Here is a 27931-nt window from a genome sequence, read left to right on the forward strand (position 1 = left end):
AGTATCTAAAAGCATCCCAATATCTAAATTAATTCTGTATTATACAACCTCATTTGAGAAAATAAATCTTAGACTAGTGAATCAAGCAGTGAATTATAAGACTATTGCTGAATCAAATGTATAATGTGATTTAAATCAGTAATTTAGGACAAAAACCTGTACAATTCAGCAAACAAGGCTTTATGAATTAGGCACTAGCAACTTTAAATCAGTACTGCTAAATTCAAAGAATAATCATGAAAGCAGACATAGCTGTGAATTTAACATCTGTTCATGAGCCTCACTGTTTTATTATTTTTGATTTTTTATTTGAAGGACCACTTGAAAGGTGAGTTGATTTGTAGAAGAAAAGAATAAATTTACTTATAATTGGACACTGTATAATGCTTAATACAATTCTACTTTATCAACTATTTTTATTTTTTTGGTTGAAAACTGCCTTCATACTTTTTTAAAAGTATGCTGCTTCTTTCATAAGTTGAATGCTTCGAAGAAACTGACATCACCAAACACTAACATCTTTGATTTCTCCCAAAAGAACAAGGCCCACTTAGCAATTTAGACTAAGGATGTGACCACTGCTAACTTCCACTTTATCTCCAAGCCAGGTTTGGCATCACTGGAATAAAGACTGACATCCATGCACTATGCTTTACCATGACACTATGAATACAACATAATTGCATCAACATTAATCAAATCACTACAGAATTACTCCAGCATAACTGGAATAGATTTTGATGGAAAGATTTTGACAGAGGTTTTAAAGAAGCCTCAAGTATTATTAGCTCTCATCTCACTTAAAACTGTTCTCAACTAACATTGCAGAGATCCATTCTATCCTTACTTCATGACTTATGCAAACTAAATGGCAAAGCAATGCTGCACACCAGTTCAATTCATATTGTATTTTCTTTGAGCAGTCTTGTACACATAAAAATTTTTGCCCCTCAAAAAATCTGAGACACCAGCCTTCTTTCAAAACTGAAAACAAACCTATTACACTACAGATTTGATAGAGAGTTCATCTGTTAACTTGTTAATGTATTTTGGAAAAGAGGAGGTGACAGAATGGCAAGGAAGGAAATAACAGCAACTCAGCCTTTAATATTTTTAAAACAACTGCCAAAGTACTAAATCACATAGCAATAGAAATTCTCTGGAAAATATATTGGTCATTGTGTGCATATTAAAAAAGACAACAGGCAAAATATAAAGACAATAGGGAAAAAAAAAAAGAATGCTTAATAGCAAATATTGAAATGTAGAAAAACTGGAATGAAAAAATGATCAGAAATTAAGTCAGTTTTCTTCACTCTATGTGGTATTACCCCATATGCACCAAAAAAAGTATACATTTCAGTATCAACAATCTATGCATGATTATTTTTTGAATTCTCTACTGTAAAAAAAATGTTATCCTCATTTTTCAGGTATGTATTTCTTCTCTCTGCACTTGTTTTTCTCTAGTACAATTTGTAATCGTGGAAAGGAAAATATATTTACAACTAATTTATGATCTCATCTCACTGAGTGCCTCAGAATGATACAGAGTAGAAGTGTTTGTGGCATGCAATGGTAGAAAGTTAAGTTGATTATGGAACTCTTTAAGTATGCTAGCCTAATATGATGACACAAAGAGCAGTGGAATCTGTGTCACAGAATGCAGGAACATTTTAAACATCTTGACCATTAGAAAATATAAGTATTTGTATAGATGTTTGAATAGACATTCATTGGCAAATACCTTCTACCCTTGTGGATTACAAATCCAAGTAGTTTCTTTTTACTATCAAAGGATTTTGCTCTATATGGCAAATTATTCTAGACAGTTTATATTGCACAATAAATGCAATATGATGAATTCCCTTATGGTTAAAAAGAGCAAAAGAGCACCTTTCTGCCTGAATTTGAAAAATGTGTTCAAATAAACTCTAAGCCAATGCTTTCCAGATGCCAGAGTATTGTCACAGTATTCTTTCTGTAAGCAGAATACCAAGGAGCCAATACATCCATCCTTCTGTTCACAAGATCCATGGGGAAAAGAGACACGAGTAACAAAAGACAGATAAGCTGAAAAGTAGCTCTACAACTACTTGAATAATAAACGTGACCCAGAATTTCCATTTTTAAAATGTTAACATCAACTATTCAAGTTTTAGCTAGAAAATTAGAGTTTCTTTTCGAGATAATAACCAAAACTTTCAACTTTACAGATAAATATTCTAGGATCTATAAATTAATTGTGGTAATCATCATTAATTGAAAACAATTGTATTAGTTGTCATTTGGTTCTTTACAATGGATGGAATATCTACATTGTATATATTTTAACTATTTATTCTATTAGAATAAGATCTACATGCTGAAATGTTACTTCAGAAGAGATGGTTGATTATGCACATTTATCATCATTCTCTTCTGCAGTGATGTTGTAGTTATTAAATCTTGGTTATTTAAGGGTTTCTGGTTCTGGTATCTAGTTTACTTATATCTTTATTTCAGATTTTTTCTTAAAGAGCAAAATACACTAGGGTTAAACTGCTGAAAGGCAGAGCTTTAAAATACATCATTTAAACATATTGATGACAACATGGCCTCCAAGTGTTCAAAGGTATGTATACATCACAGGAAAACCTCTCATATATTAACATTTAAGCCACTAAGAGAAATAGCTGAATAAACTTTGCTGTTTCAATCTACCTTAAACACAGAAATACAAAAACATTATAATCAACACACTTGACTTTCTCCCAGGTGTTGAGTTTAATGCAATCTTTAATTTGTTGAAAAATGTTGGTACTGAAATGGTGCTTGTTGCATGCTTCATCCTGGCCTTGGTAGAAATAAAATTCTTTATGAATAAACTACACAGGAGTAGAAACAGATTGTACAGAGTGGTAACTTCCACTGGAAAACTGGATTCTTTGCTCCTATAGATGTGCCTTTTCCTAGCTTCCATTTGGGAGCTCGGTTTTTCTCTCAGTTATTTGTATAACAATACTAAACAGTTTAATACTTTTCAGGGGGTGGCTTGTAGTGGTGAGGATGATGCTGTTTCAGATGAGGTCCTAAACAAAAGAATAGGAGAGCATTTGCATATGAAACCCTGAATATGTAATACAATCATTTATCAGATTTTACTGTAAAGGCTTCTTGAGCCCTTCAGCTTGCAAGCTTTCAGCTTCTAAGTGAATTGCTTGTGATGGAAATTATGTGCATATTGAGTCCAGTATCTTTACTAGGACTGAAAAAGGACAAAAGGATTCAAGCAGATTAATTATGGACTTTAAATGTATTCAACTTCACAACACTTAGTTGTTCTTTTCCAAAAGTAATAAAATGCTTGAAACCATTAAAGCTATTAAGAAGTTTTTAGAGCTTTAGAAATATGATCGGGCTATAGTTATAGTGGATCCTCAAAAAGTCTAACCTAAGCAATCCCACGTCTAGATAGTATTTCTAGGAGAGACCAACTCTGAATCCCAGGTACTCTAGGCATAAACCCAAGAGCTGTGGTGAAATGCAGTGATAAATGTAAGGCCACAGAAAATGAGTTACAGAAAGGCTGTATTTGATTCCATCAATGCTGATGGACAATAACAGAGAAAAAGCAATATTGTCATGCATGTTATACTTATGGACTTCTACTAGAGCTAATACAAATTCTAAGGATTGAGCAACCTGCTTACTTATGTAGAAGTTTTTTAACACATAACCACATGCCAAAAAAGGCCACTACTTACTGTGGTGTAAAAATGGAGGAAGATCAGGTGTTCGGAACAATTTTATTGTAGCTGGTCCTTCCCCCCCAGTTGTCAACACTTGAACTTCCAATCGGTATAGCATTGATGGCCTGAGATTGGGCACGGTGAGTACATAATGATCCTAATAAATAAATTGCATTAATTCTCTTAGAGACTAAAAATAAAGCACAGTTGCTCTACTCACACAAATCAAGGTTTTGTCACTCTTAGCAATCAAATTATTTTCTTAGAAATCTGTAAAAAGGATTTAGCATGTGCATATTCTTTTTTAATAAAAAAGTTCATTAAATGCACCTGTTTTTATTTTACATTTTTCTGTAAATTCTACTGAATGGTAAACTAAATCAAGGCAATTTTCAAGGCTAAGGCCCTTGCTGGAGCTAGTTTGTGGCTAAAATATTTTCAGCAAATTTGCTCCATGTTACTTCATAAAGATCAGCTCTTCTGTTCCCATTTCTGGCATATGAAATATCTGTATCATCCTCATCTTCTCATTGCTCTGTATCTCTTGTGGTCACTCACACTTGCACTAAATAGTTTTGGAGTAAGTTTATAAATACTCATAAACAGAAATACTTCTCTCTAAGGATGGGAGGGCATTCTGGAATTAAAGTCCTAATTCACTTTGTTTCAAGCTAAAAAGGAGTGAAGAAGCACCCTGCAGTCCAGTTCCAGGGACTGGACAGTGGGGCAGAGACAAGGGGAAGTATACACAGAGTGTGCTCATCTAATCAGACAGAATTTGCTTGGCAAATTGTTCTGGAAGATCAAGCACACAGCAGAGGGACAAATGTGGACTGTGAGAAAACTGATAATTTGCTATTACCGTCTGAACAGAAATCAAAGGGGATAGGAGAGAAAAGGCAGGTGTAAAAGTGTAGCTTTATGCCAAATTAGTGAATATAGTTAGATGTGGCTACTTGTAAACAACCTTGCTGAAGCTGTTCCCCTGCATATAAAATACTCAATGAGAAGAAGAGAGAGAAATGCTTATGTGACATGCATACATTCACTTTTCTCTTTCAGAAGCTCCTTGAATATGTGCATTTCAACCCTGGATGTGCAATTATTAAACTTATAACAATTAGAGATGACCAACAAGAATGAGTGAATGACCCTCACTACGAAATGCCCTACACTGTGGTGGTTTCTGAGAAGGAGGAAATAGCATTTCAACTGAAACAAGTATTTTGTGCAAGTGAACCAGATGCCATGAATAGATGGATACATATGGTGATAAATAATTAAACATAAGAAATTTCCAGACTCAACAGTAACAAAACCGGAGAAAAAAACAAAGAAAAGCAATTAAAACACTACATAAAGGAATGTTTTAAATAAAACACAGTATATATCCCAGACATAACTGAAACAAATGCTTAAAAAAGAAATAGTAATAATGAATAAACATATGCAAAACTAAAGATGAGGACTTAAATGAAGAATAACATCCTATGGTCTCTAACTTCACTAAAGTTGTGGTCTGCATTCTAAAGTCTGTGATGGAGTAAGCTCTTCAAGCTAATTCTGCAGCATCTTTTGCTGAAGAGACCAAGGATATATCTTTGATACATCTTCGTGTCTCTGCTTCAGAATGTAAATTGAGCTTGGAATGAACCGATGTGGATCTCATTATGACTGTGTGATTGTGAAAAAAAAAAAAAAAAAAACACAGCTCTGCACAGCCCATATTAGCTTGACACACAGTTTTGGAGCATCTGCAGTCAACTTTGTTACTCTTTGTTACTCTGCCTGAAAAGTGGCTTTGAAATACAGTGGCCATAGCCTTAGGGCAGTCTGCAAGGAATTAAGACAAAACTGTGGGAATCTTGTTTTGGACTCACAGAAAATGTGTTGAATGTAGGAACTGTTCAACAAAAGATTTTATTCACTCTTCGATGAAACAAATGTTGTGAAAAGACTTTCAGCCAATTCTGCTTCTGACACAATTGCCTTGATCTATCATGTCCTTAAAGTACATGGAAAGACTCCCAGTACTGTTAGGAGACTTTGGATCAAGGCCAGCTGCCTAAGACCTTTTGTAGACTCTGGTAGATCTGGAAATACAGTCTGAAAGAAGTGCTCTTTGCTTGTGCCCTATGAGGATCTGAAATAGTAAAGACCATCTTAAAGCTAAACGGGAGAAAAATTCAAATTAATTACACTTCCAAAAAGCAGTGAAAATTAGTTCTTCATACTATTTGTTCATTGGACAACAGTGAATATTCACAGAAGGGAAAGTGATTTTCTTTTTCTTAGAGAAATGAGCAACTGAAAGGGAAACAAATAAACAATATTTAAATCCATCAAATGTATTGACTTGGACACCAAGTAATTAGTAAAATGAAGTTAAACAGCCTGATCATCAAAAGAAAATAAAAACTATCTATTGCCATACAGATAATCTTTTCCTCCCTTCAGGCATTTCTCAGATAATGGTTCTTAATTTGACAGTTGTACACATTAAAATGTTAGATGTGCAATCACAAAGAGTAGCTGTGCTTTGTATTTCTAAAGACAAAATTAAAGCATCTCCTGCTTCAGCTTGACTGCAGAGAAGGAGAATGCTATGTGTGACATCTTCATTACCACTAAAAATTAAAAATGTCATATATGCACACAATTATGAAGCCACCAGAAAAGGAAATGAATGAGCAACTTACTGCTGGCAGTATCTGTGACTGTGAAATGATGCTGTTGGGCAAGCTGTTCTGTCGGCTTTCTGTGGTTACTTCCGCCCATGTGACTTGAAATCCTGTCATGGGCTGGTGAAGGACTGCCTTAGATATCTTCCAGGAAAAATGACCAGTGATGTTACCTTCCTGAACAATGAAAGACGCAGATAGATTCTCGGGTTTGGCCAACACTTTGGGTAGAACTGGCACTACAAATTTGGAAAGCAAAAAGATAAGCTAAAGTTTGAGAAGTAATGGTCAATAATATCCATTTAATTTCATAAATTAAGGTCAGACAGAGCTCTCTTTTTGATGTTACCCAGGATCTCATCACCTTTGTGCCATTACATTTTCAGTGTTAGACAAGGTCTATCTTTGACATATTCCATCGGCATTCTGAGTCAAGTTCAAACTTCAAATCAAATTCTGTCAGCCACAGGTGACAGATAGGAAAGTCTATGCCATGTAAAACTACACATGCCTCACTAACTGGCAGCTATCCTGGCAGTTTTCTGTATTTCAGAATATCTGAGCTGACTTTAGAGACCAAAAGCAAACCCATTGCATATCACAGAACTCCCTTATGTGGGCAAAAAGTAAGATTCATGCTATAAAACTGTAGTACAAGTTAATAGGTACACTGATTAGGTGCAACTTATGCCCAAGCTGCAGTTACGCAGGAAGAAAATTATAATGTTGGAATTTTTCAAGAGAAGTGGGCAGGAAATTCTAGCCACTGTCAGCAGGATTCTGAGGTGAACCACAAAGAATGAGAGTGCCCTTGGGGGCAGTAGGAACTCAAAGTGAGAGGGCCACTCTTGCTGAAGATAGAGGTGTCCAGACTTGGCTACGCAAAGCTACAGCTGACGTCACCTGCTTTGAGTAGGTGGCTGGATTAGCTGACATCTGAGATCCCTTCTAAGCAATTTCTTCATCATTCTGTGATTTCACATAACCTTTCAGCTATATCTTGGATTCTGGCAACACTGTCAGGTATGAGTGTCTTTATTTGCTATGTTAGAGAAACATTAACCTAAACTAAATCAAATTGAAAAAGCAGCTATGGAGCCAACTAGAGAACATTCAAAAGATGGATCACGCCACAGTTGAAATAACAGTTATCATTCATCATTGTAGTAAATATGACTGGGAAATTGTTCCTCTTTACACAACTAAAAACTGTGTAATAGCAAATGCTATTGTATGTTTATAAACAGTCTTCTAAAATTATAACCTAATTAACACAGCAGGAATGTGGTAACAAAAATCTGTGCTGCTCTGTATTTCAGTGGATTTTTCACATAAGCATTAGTCATCTTTGTTGTTGTGGATCTTTCATATTCCATTTTAGAATTCCTTTTAAATACTATTTTTTGGTGCTTAAAAGTGCATTTAAAATTATTTGGCAAATTCTGCAGGTCATGCTTTACCTTCTTCAGAAGCACAATTCACGTGCTTATGGGTTTTTTCTTTAAATGCAGAGCAAGGTGGAGTGACAAAGAAAATACTCTCAGCCTTAAAACGACTTTTAGATTTTACAGGTAAAACAGTTACTTTATATTTGCAAGAAAATGACAGGTCCTTCAGAATCATGTAGTTCTCCTAGAATAAGAAAAGCAAAAAGAAAACATGATGCAAACAGATCACTAGGAAAAAGGAAAAAAAAGAAAAAAAAAGAAAAATAAGTTTGGCAGATGAAGAAAAGTTTTCTTCGATAAAATATTTTCCTGATATATTTACCATACTCTATACTTAACATGGCTTTTCTCATAGAACAAAGCAAACATTACTTGCATTATATTTTCAATAGTAAAATGTAATAGCATGGCGTTCAGAAATGTCAATCCTTTCTACACAGCTCTTTCACCATGCTATAAGAAAGCATCCAACTTACAAAATTTAGGACAGTCTCCTACATGGTTGCAATGAGGTAGCAATGTGAGGATGTAAATACTAATTGAATTAAGTGTAAAAAAGATTAAATGAGTTGCTGTAAATGTCAGGCTTCATCTACATTTAGCATTTTTTAGAGTGCATTCAAAGACCAGGATGACATTGTGAATCATTTCCCTCTTTAGTACATTAACTACTTCTGTCTTCTTATCAGGAAGGTAAACTCTGCAGCTGAATTACACAGTAAAATTCTCCATTTAAAGACAATGATAACAAAAATAAAATCTTATACAAAGTATTATTGTCCTGCTAACTTCTTAGTGTTGTGTAAAGTATGTTTGAAAATCAATCTGAAAGTTTAAGCACAAATCAAATTATGAGGAAAAAAAGTTGTTGCTTTCTTGTTTTCTCTTTTGTTCTGGGAAATGTCCTATTACACTTTCCTGGCTAATGTCCCAAGTCCTTGTTTGTCTTTTTCATTTTTCTTTCTTATTGGAATCACTAATCTCCACTATCTTTCTAATTAACACCCACTTTTTTGGATGTTAATCCCAAACTATATTAGCTAAAACTTCACTTGCAATGACATAGACTGGACTTCATTACACATCTCCCACCTGCTACCCAACAGGTTTGCCTTATAATTGTAACTGGGTTGGTGTTATTTTTTTTTTGTAAGAAAACAAAAGCAAAACAAACAAACAAACAAAGCCATGCTCCATTCATTTATAAATAACTGTAAATTGATATTTGCTAAAGATGCTGGTGCATTTAGGCAAGATTTCAAGTTATTCTCTGCAGATATTGTTTCCCATTCACTCCTTAAAGCAGATACTTGCTTGTCAACTGGCGTTTTGACTGGACTTCCTGAGGCTTCATATTGATCTATATCTCAAAATGCACTCTGAAAATAGCGAATTGTATAACTTCAGAATCCATAGATCCTGGACAAAAGCCTAAATGCTCAACACTGGAAAACTAAGATCTTTATCTACCTTGAATTATTTTACTGATTATCAAACCCTTTGTAGCAACAGACATCTTCTGATTACTCATAATAAGACTGGGCCCACATAGTTTCATGAAGTAATTGTACAAATTGGTGTAAAATGAAGGAAAATAAATAAATTTACTAATCCCACAATTCACTTGGCCAGATGTACAAGTAATCTTTCCTGACCTCTAGTGGAAATAAACATTAAATATAAACTTTCTCCTAAGACCAGCGTGCATAACTTGAAATGTTGAGGCCGATCACACCATTATACCACAATCTTTTTAAAATTTAAAATTTTTTAATCCACCTCTAACATTTGCTTTAGTGACTTCATGAGGTAGTAAACCTTACAAGTTTACAGCCTATTGCATGAAAAATTGTTATTATTTATTCTAGCTTTATATGACATTAACTGTACTAAACTGATCTGATAGTACAGGCCAGGGATAGTATAGGTCAGAAGAAATTATGCATTACACTTTATTTCCGTATGAAAAATACCCCTTCAGTACATATTTGTCCTGACAAGTACTTACATAGAGCTTTTCTCCTTATTTAATCTCTGTCCAACTTCCAGATTTCATATCTAGTATTTTTTCAACTATTGTATTTTTTTCTAATTCTATGTTTCTTCTCAGTTGTGAAAAAAAAAAGGTAGTAGTTTATAACTGCTATTATTACTCTTCAGTATTTGTACTTCGCTAGACACCTACAGTTCTTATTATAAAACAAGCTGTGTTCTATCTGCTGTAGATATATATATTAAATTTGTTCACCTGCTCTTGTCTTCTGAACAGCACCACAACCACCAACAAAATTAGACTGACTTGGATTTAAAAACAAACAAACAAAAAAAACAACACAAAACCCATCCCAGATAAACCATTTCTATCTTATGTAAGAAAGAGTATAAACCAGTTTTTTGTTATATATTCCTTTCTTTTGCTTCTTGGAAACTATTCATAGTCAAGTAGAAGTCTGAATGAAGGCTTACATAAGTCAGCTCAGTTACTTTCCCAAGTCCCTTGGTGTCATTATGTGCACAGGATTCCAGTAATGAGTGGACTTGGAATTGATCCATGTTGATATCTAAATGGGTCAAAAAAAGAGGAAAAGACACATTATAATTACATCTTCCCAACTGCAACTTTTTGGTTATGATTTTTGGTTATAGAGTTTTAAGTATTATAGGGCTAGTAGTTCCTCGTGTTCATAAGCAGTCATTAATAAAAATGAATACCAATACACTCATATAATTAAGCCATACACCAGCTAAGAGAGATAACTTCAAAAATAGAGAATTGGCATTTTCAGGAATTTAAGCACCTACTTATGAGAACATTAAATTAAAAAAAAATTAATGCTGTTTATTCTAGACATCCAGAAAACAACAGGAATGACCTTGTGCCAATTGCCTGAGTCTGTTTACATTGTCAGAGCAATGCAACACTGCTGCCTGGCAATACTTGAGAAATCTGTGCCTGGAGGTATGTGAAAATGTTGGCAAGCCTCTGGGATTTTCCCTTTCAGAATGTATCATTATACCTATTCAGTACCTGCCCAAATATAATTCTTGACTTGACTCTTAGGAGTAATAAGTAAATTTGTTCCCATCAATGATATGTTCAAATTAATGATAAAACTTAGAGAAGTATCAATAGTACAAACTTTCAAGCAATTTCCAGATCTACATTTCTTTGAGAACCCTAAAAATAACTGTAGAGGTTAGCATCATACTAAATAGTTGCTTTTCTCAATATGGATTACTAAAGAGAGTAAAACAAAGGGCAATTAAGAGTTAGACAAAATAAGAAAAACTCACCAGTAACTGACAATACATCCTCTTATTTTTCTGGATTTAGTTCACCTTTGTCTTTATGCAAGAGATGCAAAATTACATGTTTGTTACTATTCATTAACTTGATATGACATAGCCACTAATACCAAATGCCTGTCTGTGTGTTTCAGGGGGAAAAATAAATATCTTTACCACCCTTAGGGCTGTTCTGGCATTAGACTGCTACAAGCAAGCGGGATACAGAAGGGAAGGATTATAGATTAAAAAGAAAACAAGGAGTGTCTGAAACTAGCTCAGATGGTATTCTGGTAAAAAGACTGATGAGAAGCCCCCTTGCAATTGATTTTATTTTTAGCAGCTATTTCTATTAGAACATGTATGCTAATTATTTGCATGATTTCTTTGGAAGCTCAATACTCTCTCAAAAAGAAATATCTAAAGAAATAACTTGTTGCTTTGTGAGCATTTCTTTCCATTGAAAAAGAAATAAATATTTGGATGTGCTTTCACTTGCCTGTTGGTTGCTGGACTTTCACATTTAACATCCTTCTTTGATGAAGACACAAATTTACAGTACATCTGGAAGCAGATTTCACCCGCGTTAATCTGTTTCTATTCACTTACTTATTGCCTATTACCTGCTTGTGCCCCTCTCCTGGGACCTGAAAGCAATGTTCTGCTATATTACTCATGCTGTTAAAAATGTGCAGTCTATGCCATATACACATATGTTATTGATAGCATATTTTCTGATAATCAGAACTTATTATTTTAAACTATCTGTTGTTCTGCTCTTTGTAAAGCTACAGAATCCCAAGAATCAAGATTAACATCTCAGAAGCCATACAGAGGTATATTATGCCTCTTTCCAAGATATGTACCCAAAATATCCAGTATTCATAGCTCCTGGCAGAGTGGAAATCTCTTTGGATTCTACTATAGCTCCATCTCCATTTCTTACATAAGCTTTTCAGAATACTCTTCCCTCTTGCAGTTCTTGTCTTCCTTCCTATTTCTTCTTTCCTGCATTAGCAAACCCTTAGTCACATACCCATAAACAGCTGTGGTGCCTGATAACATCTCAATATTCAAGTACGAATAGGAATAACTAAAAATAAATTTTCTTTCTCTCTTCTTTGCTCTATCAACTTCAACTGTAAATGTAGGATGAAAGTTTTTAACAATCATAACTTTGTATATTTTAATTTAAATGAAATGAAGAAATGAACCTTATATTTGGTAGTGCTCACATCTGGTATTCTGTTAATAATCCATATCGAAAGTAAAAATTTTCTTTATTTTAATATTTAATTTTTGCATGCATATGTATAAGAGCAACAGCAGCTATAAAATGGAATGCATCATTACAGCAACAGCTAAGTTTGTATAAACTCTTCATTAAGACACATTCCAACATTTTTATTTTCAGTATTAAAACTTCTTCTATTCCCATCTTACATAATTTGGGTTGAAAAAATTGAAATATAATAAGTCTTGTATTCAAGACTTTTTTAAAATGTGAAAAATGTGTAAAAGTAGGACATCTTTCGATGAATAGGACTAGAGGCATGAAAAACTCAAAGTGTATATGCATTCTTAAAGTATGCATATTAAATAATGAGGTTGCATTAGAAATTGTCTTTAATTTTTTAAAAAGCAGGAGACAAGATGTATGAAATGGTCTAAAACGTCACATAAGATACTTCAAAAAATAAGATGAACATATATATTTGTTTCATGAAACTGCTTATAAAGCTCATGGCTTTAGAGTTCAGTCCTTATGCAACTGATTTTGTGTGCACAAACAAAACAAAAGCTTATCCTGTCCTTCCTTTCTCTTTCCACTGAGATTACTACTGTAATTTTATTAAGATTTTTCTTTTCAGCTGTCGATTACAAATTCAACAGCATGCATCATACAAAGAGTTCTAGCTAGTCTAGTTGAATGCCAGCCGCCACCACCACCATAGCTAGCGGCTCTGTATTAAGTCCACCTGAAGTTAATGCACTGTAACACACAGCTGTGTCTTCTGAAAAATAGTTTGAGTAGTTAATATTTATAGAATATCCAGCATCTACTGGAACTGCTTTCTGGCAATTTAATTAGAAAGCTCTGCCATCCCTTCTACAATGAGAATATCATATGGCAAAGAAACTGCCCAACTCTTTTATTTTAATTCTCTGATATTTCAGGTATCACATTATAAAAACTTTTTCTATATAATCAATCCTCTTAATAATTGGGAGTTTTCAAGATTCTGTATTTCCAATTAGAAGAGTTAAGCAAGTTTTATAGATCTCTTGCCATCTCATTAGAAATCATACCTTTTGACATGAAAAAGACTGATACACTAAGCGTAAACTGCAATAACTCATCTTTCCCAAAACTAAAAATATAGGACTTCCAGAAGATGATAAGTGCTAGCACTCATTTGAGCAACTCTAAGCTGTGAAATTACTCAACTGAACAGCCACTTAAGAACTCTTAAGAACTTAAGGACTATTATAGCAGGCAGCTTAATCAAACAATTACACTTATTCTCAAACTTCTTTTAAAAACACAACAACAAAAGCAATCCATAAAAATATCTTAAAATAATCACATAAAGAAATCACTTAAAGTTACCAAAAATGGATATGATCTGCGTAAACAAGAAAGCACTTCAGACAGTTGCGTACAACTAATCCATAGAAATTAATAGGTAATGTTAATTATTTTTTGTATGGGCTTTAAGGTAAATTTTCTGAGTTCCTACTCTTAAGAAAAAAATCAGACATCACATGAGCATGTTCTTAAAATTCCACATACACTTAGCTCTTTTGGTTCTAACTGGGTTGAACAAAAATCTCAAATACCACAACTAGAAATGTCTTGACCTGGGGATGCACTAAATCATGCTGAAAATACGTTTGTTTTGACTCTCTCTCTCTTATGTTCCCGCCAAAAAAATCTTTTAACTCCAAATGAGTATCTCCTCAAAGCTATCTTGCTGTTGATGTCCTTTACTCAATGTTTGATAGATATATTTCTCCAGTAGAATTTAATACAGTAAGAGAAAGTGGTTGTTATCAGAGTTTGGAATATAACTAGCCATACACAAATCTGCTATCTTCAACCGTCCTTAGTTGGAATGCCATAACAAAACTTCAATTTCTAATTATTTAGTAAGAAAATTACTGAAAGAACTTGTTCTGCCTATCATACATGACTAAATACTATGCTTTGTAGAGAGAATGGCAGTGATTGCTTAAGAGGAGCCTGTGATTGCTTCTCTTCTCTTACCACTGGGAGTGTTGATCTTACAAGCTTCTGAGTACACTGGCCCTGATTCAACAAAGCACTTAAGCATAGGAACAGTTGTCTTGACTTCAGTATTTAAAAGCAGCTAATGGATCAGGCCAGAAAGTTTAGTACCCGATGGGATCGTGACATTAATGACCATATAAGCTACAGTTTAAAGATGGTCTTGAACGTATCTTTTATTGTCTTAGATTAAAAGAAGAAGGAAATATGATCAAATTAAATAATTCTCTTCTTGGTTTGTTTGTCTTGCAGCCTTACTGCTATAAAAATAGGCTATAGAAAAGTTTAACCAGATTGGGTAATGATTTTATATTTAATATCACAGTACAGGGAAGAGTCAGCTCAGAGCACATGAAGTATATTTCAATTAGCTTGATGGTTTCTAGGGTAAAGTTACAGTATGAGTTTGAGGAGCTCTGTATAAATACATTATTAAACAGGATACCACAACAAAACATTCAGGATAACCTCCAGGACAAAAATTACTTATGTTAAATGATGGAACTGTGCTATTGAAAATGGTAAGCAGTGAAATGGTAAATGGTAAAATTTATGTCTTGCATAAAGAAAAATAATCTCTTAGTGTCTGAAGTTGTGTACAAATCAAAGAATTCTGAAAAAAGTAGGAATAAGTTGCTCTTGTAACCCATAATACATCTTTACAACTGTGGAAATAATTCAGTAAATCACTGCTTCCAAGCCACCACACTGGCACACGGATGAACGGCAATGCTTATTCTGCAGCACAATTTGCCCATATTTCCACACCAATAACTATTAGCCTGTATTTGAGATCAAATATTATCAAGTGTCTTCTGCTCTCTCAGGCCTTAATTCCTCTGTCTAACAGGTCATCATTCTCAACAGAAAAAATGTTCTAAAATATACCAGTTTTTAAAAACACTTTTGTAATAAAACCCAATTGCCAGTGTCATAGTGAAATAACAGCATGATTGAGAAAACAGTTTGAGAATGTACTTTAGAGAAGCAAAATATGATCTTAATCACTTGATCATAACACTTACTTTTTCATGTATTGGATTGCAAGCTATTCTGAGCTTCTATGAGTAATGGAATTTCTTGTTAACATTTGAAATCTGAAGCTAATGACGGGGCTAGAAATAATAATGGAATAAGTGTTTTATGTAACTAACTTATGGTGGATTAGTAAATGCAAAGCAAAGTGAATAGTCAAATAATCTAGGGAAACAGAATGTATCTTTAACTAATTATAAAATGCTGTATTGACAGCTAATGCATGTTCCCCTGCAAGAACTATGCATAGAAGGATTCTATCTCAGTCATTTTAGCTAAGCTTTCCTAAAAGACTAAAATGAAAAGAGCTCTGGCTCCTTTAGCTGCCTGTGTATTGATTCACCCAGTAGTGTAAGAAACAAATCCAAAATGTCAAATATTTGTCCATGAAATTCATTGTATTCATGTCACCTCTGAGAAAAAGAACTTTTTAGTGATCACCTATTCAAGCAGTATGATTAAAATAAACACTAAAATCCTCAGTTGACATTTAAACTTCATTCAATAAACAGTTCTTACAGGGCAAAATGTACAGTTTCCTGCTCTTATATGAAATACAAGCAGTATCATTTAAATAGGAAAGATTTTGTTTCTTACGTCCTGCCATTTAAAACAAACTTCCTTTCTATAGAACACATTCTTTGCATAATTCATCAATAATCCTTTTGAAATGATATTAAAAATTAGTATGTAATTTAAAGGTGGGCTTGAGCTACAATATTTGTTTCCATATTCAGGTATAAAATTTAAAGGTTCAAGGTTTAAGGAGGTTTGTATTGAAATATTTAAATCTGGCATCATCTTTATTCTGGATTACCTCTACTCCCACCGCATTTCCCACACACAATATCCTATGTAAAGTGAGTTCAACAATATCTCATTCTTGTTTTCTATTACAAGGAAATTTTCCTCACGTAAACTCCAAGTCTCATAACAGCTGCTTGTAACCTAAATAAAAGTTCCCTACACTGTTCTTTCATAACCAGACTTTCTAATAATTCAAAAATAGAATTTTGTGAAAATACTATGAACAAGTCCAAGGCTTGCTATCATTGTATACCAACTGAAAAGCCTTCTGTTTAACCTTGACAAATCTGGACCTTCATGCAGATGAAGAGGCTATACTGAAGGTAGGGAATCTGGGAATTATTCCTAGCTCCAGAGGCCAGGTACTCATCCACCTTAACCGTAATGTCCCTGTGGGAGGAGATGCAGACATGCACCTGTTACTGCTTTCTTATACCTTATACAAAGAAAAAAAAAGGACAGGTGGGTTGCCTGCATGTGCAGTTCATGCAAAATGGTCCCAGAGTTCCTAAACTGGCCATTCAAGGTACTCCATACCAGGAACTTAGGTGTGCTGAGAAGGCACTTACAGGCAATTACTCCAAAGTGGATGAAAGGTATCTTGATAAGCTCAGTACCTCAGGAAAGTTTTATTCACAACAGGAATGGAAGGACTGCTCCTGGTATGATTGTCTAAGGATGCTAGGAAAGTTTTACAAACAGTCTGGAAACATATTTTTGAAAATATATTTTCTCCTGAAAAAGTTATAAGTCAGATAGGAATTAGTTTATTAGCTGGACAGTTATTTTTTTTTAAACCTTGAAGTAAGTTAGATTAATAAATAATAAAGATGAATAATTTCCCAACTTGATATTGGATGCGTCTGAAGTCTGATTGCAGGTTCGTCCACCTTTGCATTGTAGTTATATTTCTATTTGATCTTTCAATGTAAGTTCAAAAGAAATCAAACTCAAATTTGTATTCAGTTAGTAAGGCTAAGAATAAAAAGAGGACATACATTTTCACAATTACTGAAGGAATTCTAGAGTATGGGTCAGGTCATACTGAGGGCTTGTGAACATTGTACACTATGTGAATATTAATATATGAGTTAACCAGACAAAGTGTTAGAAATAGTTTAATGTAGCATGGTACAGCCACTCTCTGCCTCAAGAAGATGTCAACAGCTATTGGCTAAGCAAAATCACTCCTCTGTACTCTGTGCTGCATTTGGTCTGTTAGCACAATAAGTACTTCTAATTTGGCTCCTGTAATTTGATTTCCTAGCAAACTTTGAACCATTTCCAATTACATTCCTTGGGACTAATCGCTGGAAAAAAAATTCCAATAAGTCTCTCACACCAAGAGCTTTAACCACCCACCCTGCGAGATACAGTGGTTTGGAAGCAAGTGAAAGGCAATCATTAGTGGTTTTCTGTTGTGCCTGTGTAAATGTGAAGCAAGGCAATAAACTGTGACTGTCAGAAACCTCCCTAACATTGTCTCAGCTGCAGTGGAGATACCCCTGAGGTTGCCACTATTATAAATACGATTTTACAACTTAACCACTTGTCAAACTAATATATTGCTTACTATTTGAGAACTTTTGCATTATCTGCTCTACTAATCGTATTATTTGTTGAAGTACCATTAGCTCTTCACATTTAGATATAAACTAAATGCAAACTATATTTTTAGCCTTCTAATTCTCTTCTGGGAAGCACAAAATTAGAGATTTTAAAAATCAGCATGAGGATAACAAAAAATGTATTGCTGGAATTAGATTAGGCCTACATGAGACAAAGTTAGGGAGGAATAGGAATCACAAGGAGAATATTTCTGACAGAATACTCTTTTAACTCTGGAATAACATCCCACTCGAGTTATAGCTGATAGCATTACCTACCTCACTAGGAAGGATGCTGAGGAAGCCCATAGGATACAGGCATCTGAGTCAGCTGTAGCACACGTGGAAAAGTAAAATTATGCAATGATGTCTCCTGGTGAATTGCTGAACAGTTGATCTAGTCAAAGATTCCTGTGCCAGGGACAACTTTACTAAGTAAAACTGAGCATTTTGTATACTCCTCAGTCAACCTCTGCTGAGCCCATAGATTCACACAGAAAGACAAGAGAAATACATTGGTGTATACGTCACTATAATTAACAGCGAGATCATTTTGAAAGAACCATCTGGACTACAGTGATACTTTCAAGCACAGATATATTCCAGCTTAAATACATGAATAGAAAATGGTGAACCATTTAAGCACTGGTCTTACAATGTAACAGTATTAAACTAAGTAATCACTTATTGGTAAGAAACTACTGTTGAATCCTTTCCAATATCAGCTAGAAACTACAGCTGTCATTGAAGGGTATCAATATCTTCAATGGCACTAGCTGTGGAAGAAAGGACCACAGGATAACATGGAGAAACCTTTATATTATTTTAAAACCTGCCATATGAAATACCTTATTGCAAATAGCAACACACTCAGTCACTTCATTTATCTTCCTGAACTAAGTGAAAGTTAATTTTGTTTTCCTAAGATCTGGTTGTAAGAGCATTTGTGTCAGCTTTCTGTTTGCTTTGCCTTGCCTTGCATTTTATTCTTCCCTGTAATTTAATTCATTATTCTTGTTTGGTTGATTTATCAGACAATGGAGGATTCTTTGCCTCTCCCCGTTTTAAGTGTTCTTTTTTTTCTTTTTTTTTTCTTCACTTTAGCATTTACCAGAAACACAAAGAAGGAAGCCTGAAGCCAAGTCTTAATGCATTTTAAATATTTGTCTTTTTAAGTAGAACCAAGGGGTATATATATTGATTTTAAATATCTAGAAGTACTCCAAATGTTTAATTTAAACACAGAGATAAATGCCCATAGACGTTATTCAAAGACAAGTAAACAAAACTAAATCTTTACCAGAGCAGGGAGAGTTAAATTATACTCTAATAACAAGAACTAAGAAAACAGCAGTGAAGACCATGTGATGTATTATAAAACATTACTGGGATATGTTGCTTTGAAAAGGAATTATCATACTAAATTACATTCCAGTAATTTAATGTATGAGAATTATAACAGCAAATGATGAGGACTGAAGCACTGAATTTGTAAAGAGTAAAAGCTTTTTTCTCCTTTAGTCTATGTTTCTTATTTTCTTATCCTAAAAACATAACCATGCAATAACTTGAAGACCACTCAGCTGAGGTCCAAAATCTCAGCTCTCTGGTTGCCAAACCATTATGCAACAGAGGAAACATAAGATTATTTTTGTTTTCACAATTTCAGACTTGATTGCTGCCCAAGATACCAAGGATCTTTATTACTAAGTAGCTATTCCTTTTAAGCAAGACTTTCAAAGTACACCAGTTCTTTGTAATGGGTAGTACTCTGTGACTCTAGCACCAAGGAGTTAAAAGTAAGTTATTTAAATTAGTTCCACTACTTGACATAAATAGCACATAATTTTTAATTTCACATAGTCAAGATGGCCAAAAAATATGGCCACAAGAAAGTTTTCCTTTTCATTTATAAAAGCAGAATTCATGCTGTTTAAGGAATGTACTGTGTTTCTCTAATCCTAGGCCTAAGTCAGAGGCAGCAAGTAAAAGAAATTTTCATCTTTCAGAAAGAAGTCATTGTATCATATAATCACTTTTGTGATGATTGTCTGGTAAAAATTATGTGCATTTGCTAAGAACTTTATACTACCTGAAGTGTGCAGTTATTCTTGCTAGCATACCTCCTGAAGTAAAGTAATTATTGCCATCATACCAAAGCAGTCAGAAAGACTATTTCATAAGGGTATTTCTTTAATGTAAAGTTCAGATCCTACATTCCATTCATGTCTCATGCTTACTGAAGCTAATAGGACTTATGAAATGACACTTCAGGAACTGGCCTAGATAAGTCTTTCCAAGGTACCAAATTGGGGTACATTGTGATTCATAAGGATGGAAATAAGATCTTCCACTCTGACTTTAACTGAAACACATTATTCAGTTCAACTTTTAAGCAGTTGCTTCTTTAATGCATAAAATAAAGTCAGCTTGGTAATAGTTTGCAACATCTATTTCATTTGTTGTACAGGACAGAAGTCAACAATATTATTCAGACAGATGTAAGAAAGAAAAGAGATTAAATCTTGATGCCATCATTGTGTTCTTTCACTCGCTTCTCAGAGGCACATTTGTAAATGACACTGAAGATTAAACCTTCTTCATAGTAATGTCAGAACTATCTTTTGAATGTCAGGAAACTTCACCTCCTGATCCTAAGGAGCATTGCACTGTGAGGTGGCCTCTGAAGTCTGGTGTTCATAAAGGACAAATTACCTGTCATTCTGAAAACAGTAACAACATCTGTTACAGGACCTTAGAGATAGGTCTGAAGAACTTGATTTACATTCTACGTTATTTCTGTTTCAAGTAGATGGTTAGATCAGATGATCTCTAGAGGTTCCTACAAACCCAAATTATTCTATGATTCCATTCTGTCTTTTTAAGACACAGTAAAATTGTTCAAATTAAAATATAAATTGATTTCTAAGAAAATAGAACAATGAAAATAATAAAAAAAAATCAAACCTAAGGAGCATGTTTGTGTTTCCTAAGTGCTATGAAACCACGAGATATCCACACATGTCTTTCCTTCTGATTGTTTCTGTAATTTTTGATGTGTGCTAATGTTGGGAAACCGTATAAAACTCTTTTATGTAGCTGTCTTGGCTTTGGACAGAATTAAAAAATAATAATAATTATGAGGTCTAATGATACTAAGTAGCTATTACTGCAAAAAATGAGTAATATTACTCTTACAAAGTGAAACATTTTGGTTTTAGTAAATTTTAAAGCTTTAAATACAGCTAAAATATGCTTTATATTAACTTATCATACTGGTTTAAATGTCATCATCTTAAAAAGCTCTTAAAAAGTGGTGGTACCTTCACCACTGCTCTGAGACACCTGTTCCAGTACCTGATCACTTTTGTGGTAATTATGATAATATTAAATCTATCAATAGAGTCTCCTGCTTCCTTTCATCCACCATGTAGGATACTGAGGTCAATTACTTCTCAGGAAGGATTTGAACTTTGCCTATCTGCAATGAAAGCAACCTAGGTGTCAGGTCACACAGTAAAGTCTCAGTACTTCCTATTATAGTTACTGCAGTAATATAACTCCTGCAAACCCCTAAACACAGCTAGAGGCAGTGCAGTTCATAAAGGACAAAGAACTGTGAGTACAGTTCCATACTCAGTTGGTTCCTGTAACTGCTGTCTTTCATAATAACAGGATACAGCAAATCTCCTGCTGTGCTCATAAGCGCAATGAAAAAAAACTTGCTTTTCAGCACAACCTCACTAGTAAATTTTCAGTTTCTCATCCATGTACTACCTCAACTCCAAACTGTCAGAGCTCATGGATGTTGCTAGCTTCTAAGAAAGTAATTACCCATTATTTCAGTACCCCATAAGGCAATGGCTCCTGCTGAGTTACTGAATATGCTGTCACTCAGAACACACATATTTTTGTTAAAAAAAAAAAAAGAAAACTTCCACATTCTGCCCCTCTCACACAAAATTGCTATCACAGTTTGTTCTGGGAAAATAACAAAGACATTTTACACTACAGGCCTGAAGTACCTAACAGAGCTGGCTCCCAGTACATGACCAAACTGGACGTCTGGTTGTTCCCCTGGTGTTACTGTATATTACAGAGATTCAAACCAGAATCTGTACAGTAAGCAACTTATGAACTCAGCCAGAACATTACTCACAGTTCAAGTAAAAATGACAGCAAGTCAAATTATGTCATTTCTAAATGATGTGTGACGTATCTGTCTCTGACGATCTACAGTGGTGGGGATTATGCTACTTTCAAACAGTTAATTCTAAACAGATTCAAGCAGCAAATTCTCAGCTACAAAATACTATTTTTTAACATAGTCACCACAATTAGCACTGCATTTTTGTCACTGATGAATAAAGAAGAAGAATCTAAACGCTTCTGTTCAAGAAGCGTTTAGATGAGGTGCTAAAGGACTTAATTTAGTAGTTGGGTAGAGATAGTGATAGGAGGATGGTTGGACTAGATGATCTTATAGGTCCTTTCCAACCTTATGAACTTATGAACTTATGAACTTATGAAAGGCTGCGTGTCATGCTGCACTTAGAAAAATCTGCATGGCCTTCCAGAATATGGCTTGTTGTCCATGTTGCTGCTGCCACTGCTGAAATAAGGTACCCGCTGCCTAATTGTACTCACATCCACTGTTACATCTCCATAAACATTCAGCAAGTGTAAATGAATATCAATAGGTGCCTTTTTTTTTTCATGGAGGAATTTAATTCCATCCCTGTGTTTCACCCACACTTCCATGACAGAAACCAAATTGTCAGACTGCCCATTTGCTGCCATCTATCACACAGCACCAAAATGTAATAGAATGTAGTCGGGAAAGTTCAGTCTCTACTGCCCTACCCACCAACATAAGCCTCTGACATTGTGGGCTGACTTAATAAAATAGGAAGCATTATTTTCATACCTTGTATTACACGAATGCTGATTAACCTTTTTCTTTTCAGGTACATTTGTAGTATTTAAGACAAATTTGACTTTCAGGTATGCGACACAGGGTAGGAAACAGCTCAAGAATTAGATGTCAGCATTTAGACTTTTGCAGCACAATATCTACTTAGAAGCTCGATATCTAATTTACCATTACTCTTAGTGGAGAACTAGTTTAAGTTATCTACTTTGAATCTTGAGATTATTTATTTATGTATTTATTTTCAGTTCAAACTGTTCAGTATTTAACCTCTGTTCTCAGAGATAATATGAGGCATCTTTAGGTTTTATACATATGAGCTGTCAAGTCTGAGCTGGTCATCTATGTCCCCTTAATACTCAGTAAGGAACACAGGCAACTATTGAGGATGATTTAGCTGCTGTATGGGATCAATGGGAACTACTTTCTTAGTCACAAAAGTTCTGTGATGTAAGGACAAATTCTGATTACTTATTTAACATTTACAAGAACGAATTTCTTCTGAATCAAAAATCACTTAAGCTCTAAGAATATTCAATACTCCAACACGACTGGCTACAATTTTCAGGTAGCTGACAAATTATTTTCTTCTGCCAGACATAACATGAAGAGAAGAGGCAATATTTCACTCTAATGTGAAGGTGAAGGGATAGAAGGATGAGTGCTGTATTTTACTTCAATTGATTGTATGAGGCTCAGTATATTATAAAAATGTTCTACAACTCTGAGACAGGTTATGAGAGTTCCTCCTTAAAAAACAATAAAAAAAAATCAGACAAACCTGTCTTCTTCCAGTAGACTTTAACCTGAAGTTGATTATCCTGATAGAAAGGAGTTCCAATTTTAAGAAAACGAGTGGGTTTTCTTCTTTGAAAGGTTGGGTAAGGATCTACCAGTCCTTTAGGAGGTTTCCCGGCAGATATCTGCTCATCTGCAGTACAGAGAAAAATTAAGAAATCATTTATTTAAAACAGTGCTGTCTAAAGACTATGCCAACAATGTTCAAATTCAGAAAAAAATAGCAATCCTACTTCATTTTAATATCTTACTCAAATGAAATTATTATAACTATAAAATACAAATAGTACATATGGTTGAGAAACGTACCTTGCTCAAAATTCAGTAAAGATATTTTAGAAACTGAAAAATGACATATGTATGCTAATACGAAAATGTTTTTTAAATTTTCAAAAGGATCGTAAGTAAAGGGAGTGTGTTTATATTCCCAGGAATAAGAGAAATTAACACCCTGGCTTTTTCAACAAGCATGGTATCTAGCTGTACTTCTATATAATTATCCATGATCTTTATATTTGCAAAGTATTTGAACATTTGGAAAAACCTGAGGATGGGATTGAGTGTAACCCACAGAGGCTGCATGCGGTTGTTACATCAAAGTAAATTCAGTCCTTTAGTATGGTATATGAGAACACTGTGGTCAGATTAAAGATTTTTTTTGCCCTCTTTTATGTTTCCAACAGTGAACAGTGAATGCTTAGCAGAACACTGTATGAGTAAAATGAACTTTGAGCAAACCCCTTGACAAGTGTGCCTAGCTTTCAACAAGCAATGGTAATGCAATGTTCTTCATCAAGCTCTTCATCTGGTAACGGTTTATGTACATTTAGCAGTGTTGTAAGTATTTAAAATATTTGAGTACTCCTAATGTTTTCAGAGGCGGGAGCGTGGATTCAAAATGCATTTCATTGCACAATTTCAAATATAAGAGTTCTGACTGAGGTCAGTATTTGCATCAGATTAACAACAAAAAACACCAACCTGTACATAATTCAATATTACACATAAGTATAAAATGAAGATTCCAATTACTAGGAAGTGGCAAATTATTAACTATATACTTGAGAGAAAGAAAGATTTAACAGTCATCATGAGTAATATGTAAACTTAAATATTTTACTCTAAATGTAACATCAGCTAAAACTCAAATTGCTTTTCGGACAAATTTTACGTTTTCAGTCTTTTGCTTAATTTGATGCATTTTTACTTATTCACTTGCTCCTGTTAGGTATACCTCAACTTAAATTATTTTTATTTCCTCAAATTTATATTTTGCTGTTTTCTCTCCACTTTCAGAACAGACACTGTTTTAAAGACACTGTTTTAAGCTATATACTACATACAATGATGAAGAGAGAGAATCTTGCTGTATTTCCCAGAAGTGAGGCACATGCATATAGTGAGGCAAGATATTTTCGAGTGTGGGGAAAGATAACGCCAGAGGGCTGGGGTCAAAGCTCACAAAAGTCCATAGGACTAAATTACTTTAGCGGGTTATGGACTGATCCAATTCTGACAGCATGAACAGCCACCTAAAAAAAGACCTTAATTCCACAGTGAGTTGAGCAATTGATAGTGGGACTCCAGCAAAATTGGAATGGTGCTTCTGGAACTACTTCCCAAAAGCCATAAAATTCCCCAGATGATGAGGGGGCACGAATGTCATGTCCTAGATAATATTTCAGGCAATTATTTTTTTCAGATTTCTCCATCTGCTTCTGAGTATTATCAAAAACACCTCAAGCAGAAGCGGTTCTAACTAGATAACTTTAGTGAGAGTCAGACGATTAAAGTCAAATCTATTTGCATCTCCTTCAGGGGTAGATTGCATTTGCTTTTCCACATAAGTAATCATTTAGCCATTCATAGGAAAGGTCCAAACATTCTTCTCAGTAGAATGCTCAGTTGACTAAAATGTGTGGTATCACTAGTTTGGGCTCAAACAATCATGAATTCTTTCATCCATGGCTTTAACAGAAAGTATGTTCTGATTTATCTATATGCTTATTATTGAAGTACTCTCTTGTAAAGCAAAGATGTGTTTTTAAGTTCTCACTGCTAAGATTTGAAGTTAAAAAGAAAATACTGCTCATTAGCTAACTGGATGGTCATCCTTCAAATATAACATTCACATATTTGAGGTATATTTGCAATCAAAAGTATTCTGAATATAGTATTACTTTGATTTAAAAAACAATATAGCAGCCATTTAAACTTTTAGTTGTAAAGGTCAGTATAGTACAGTGAAAAAAAGAACCAAATATTATGTAGATGATAAACATTCACAGAATCTACTGAAAACCTTTTATTAAATAAAAGGGACAAGTAGAGGGTAGATTACCCAAGGAAAGTTATGTCCACTGGTGCGGACATAAAATGATGAAAACAGCAATCACTATCAGTAGACAAAACCCACTTCGTAGAGGACTTGAAAGTGATAAGTCAGAGGTGATCTATTTTATATTTGGAAAAACAGGATGTTCTGGAGAGAGAGAACTGAAATAAAAGTATTTCTCTCCCAGCACAAACCCATTAGCGACATACCAGCAATACCATAGAGGGTTGATACAGCACTGTCAGTGAAAAGGTTTCTTACTGTAAAGAAAAAGTAAGGCTCCCCAGTACAAAAAAAAAAAAAAAAAAAAAAAAAAAAACAGACATGGATCTCCTGAAAAGAGTCCAGCAGAGGGCTACAAAGATTTTAAAGGGCATGGAACAACTCCCTTATGAGGAAGGGCTGAGACACCTGGGTCTGTTCAGCCTTGAAAAAGGAAGATTCAAAGGAGATTCGATCCACATCTATAAATATCTAAGAAGTGGGAGGCAAAGGGATGAAGATAGACTCTTCTTGGCAGTGTGTGGTGATAGGATGATGGGAAATGGCCACAAACTGAAGCAAACAAATGTGCGTGGGAACTTCTTGACAGTGCAGTGACGGAGCAGTGGCACAGCTGCACAGAGAGATGGTGGAGTCTCCTTCTCTGGAGATGTTCCAGACCCACCTGGACGCCTACCTGTGCAACCTGGGCTAGGGAGCTGCTTTGGCAAGGGGTTGGACTCAATGATCTCTAGAGGTCCCTTCCAACTCCTACAATTCTGTGATTAACACAAAGTTGCTTTATGTACACACTGTGGACATTCAAGCTCATTTTCTCTTATGACTTTCAAGAAAAGGCAGTACATTAGAGATAACAAAGTTTGGCCATCTACTGTCTCTTAGAGTGGCCCAAAAACATAGTAAAAATGAGCTTAACATGAAGAGAGGAAGGAATTGGACCTTTAAATCTGCTTTATTTTCTTGGTACATTAAAATGGGAAGCAACTATAGAAGTGGAGGTGTGTCATACATAGTAATTAATTTATTTTACACGTATTCAAACAGAGTATACATGCAGAAGGGTCCAGTAGAAATAGCAATTGGTTAGTTAGGTGTGGCTATTTAAGGTGAATTTAATGTTATGAAAATGGTGCCAAGTAAATTTTGGTCGTACTTTAAAATCAAAATATAAATGGGTGGAAAATGAAACAATCAGGATAGAATATTAGAAATGGTATCTCTAGCATCTTCTTATCAGAATATTGCTTTATTGTTTTATTGACTAATCAGAGATGTATCAGCAGTTAAGACAGTAAATCAATATTGTATTGCAATTACAAAAACATTTAACTAAGACAGTTTACTCTCATATTCAGATATCATTTTAAATTATATTGACATAATAAAATGAGAGAAAAAAATTCAGTAGCTCACTCAATGCTACTTTGTCTGTATGCCATAAATAATGCATAGTAATGGCACCTAGGATTCTTTCTCACTTACTAGTACAAAGATGATCCCAGCACTGCTTTAGCATGTGAAGTTTTAGATATCTTAAAAAGAAATAATATGACCTCTAAAGATACCAAGATTTTAATTTGTATTTTTGTCCTATGTGTGTAATAATTTCTTGAGAATTCATTTCTCAGGCATGAAACAATTTAGATTTTCTAATAGAAAAGTAAATGTTTTACATTACTTCCTACAATGTATATATTTGTATGGACCCCAAGAATCAGAATTCATGGGCTAGTCAGAATAGTCGAATTTTGAAAAGCTGTATTTTGAATTTTGACTGCAAGTCAAAACTGTCCAGTTAAGAGAAAGACACAAAAATGTATTTACAGCAGCCAGGAATAAATTTTGCAAGTACTTATAGCTATATATTTCATTTTTAAAATCTTAACATCATAGCGATGCAAATGATTTCATTTTCACTGCATTTCTTTATTTTAGGTGAGTAGGAACTAAGAAAAAAATAGGCAAAAATTGTGGTTTAATCA

General features: G+C 34.4%; 1 protein-coding gene across 1 annotated transcript in view; it reads right to left on the bottom strand.

The window, feature by feature from the left end:
- Nucleotides 1-1215: 1215 nt before the first annotated feature.
- Nucleotides 1216-27931, bottom strand: part of ANOS1 (anosmin 1) — a 127107-nt gene continuing 100391 nt past the window's right edge. The window contains exons 9-14 of the mRNA XM_065741374.1: nucleotides 23595-23744; nucleotides 10327-10421; nucleotides 7873-8044; nucleotides 6431-6651; nucleotides 3747-3888; nucleotides 1216-3071 (exon numbers count right to left, since the gene is read on the bottom strand). Coding sequence (XP_065597446.1) covers nucleotides 3013-3071; nucleotides 3747-3888; nucleotides 6431-6651; nucleotides 7873-8044; nucleotides 10327-10421; nucleotides 23595-23744 — 839 coding nt within the window. The 3' untranslated portion in view covers nucleotides 1216-3012. The remainder of the gene's footprint in view (nucleotides 3072-3746; nucleotides 3889-6430; nucleotides 6652-7872; nucleotides 8045-10326; nucleotides 10422-23594; nucleotides 23745-27931) is intronic.

The sequence above is a fragment of the Cyrtonyx montezumae genome, unplaced genomic scaffold (genome assembly GCF_038088225.1).
Source record: "Cyrtonyx montezumae isolate F1298 unplaced genomic scaffold, pur_monq_1.0 scaffold_3, whole genome shotgun sequence".
NCBI classification, from domain to species: domain Eukaryota; kingdom Metazoa; phylum Chordata; class Aves; order Galliformes; family Odontophoridae; genus Cyrtonyx; species Cyrtonyx montezumae.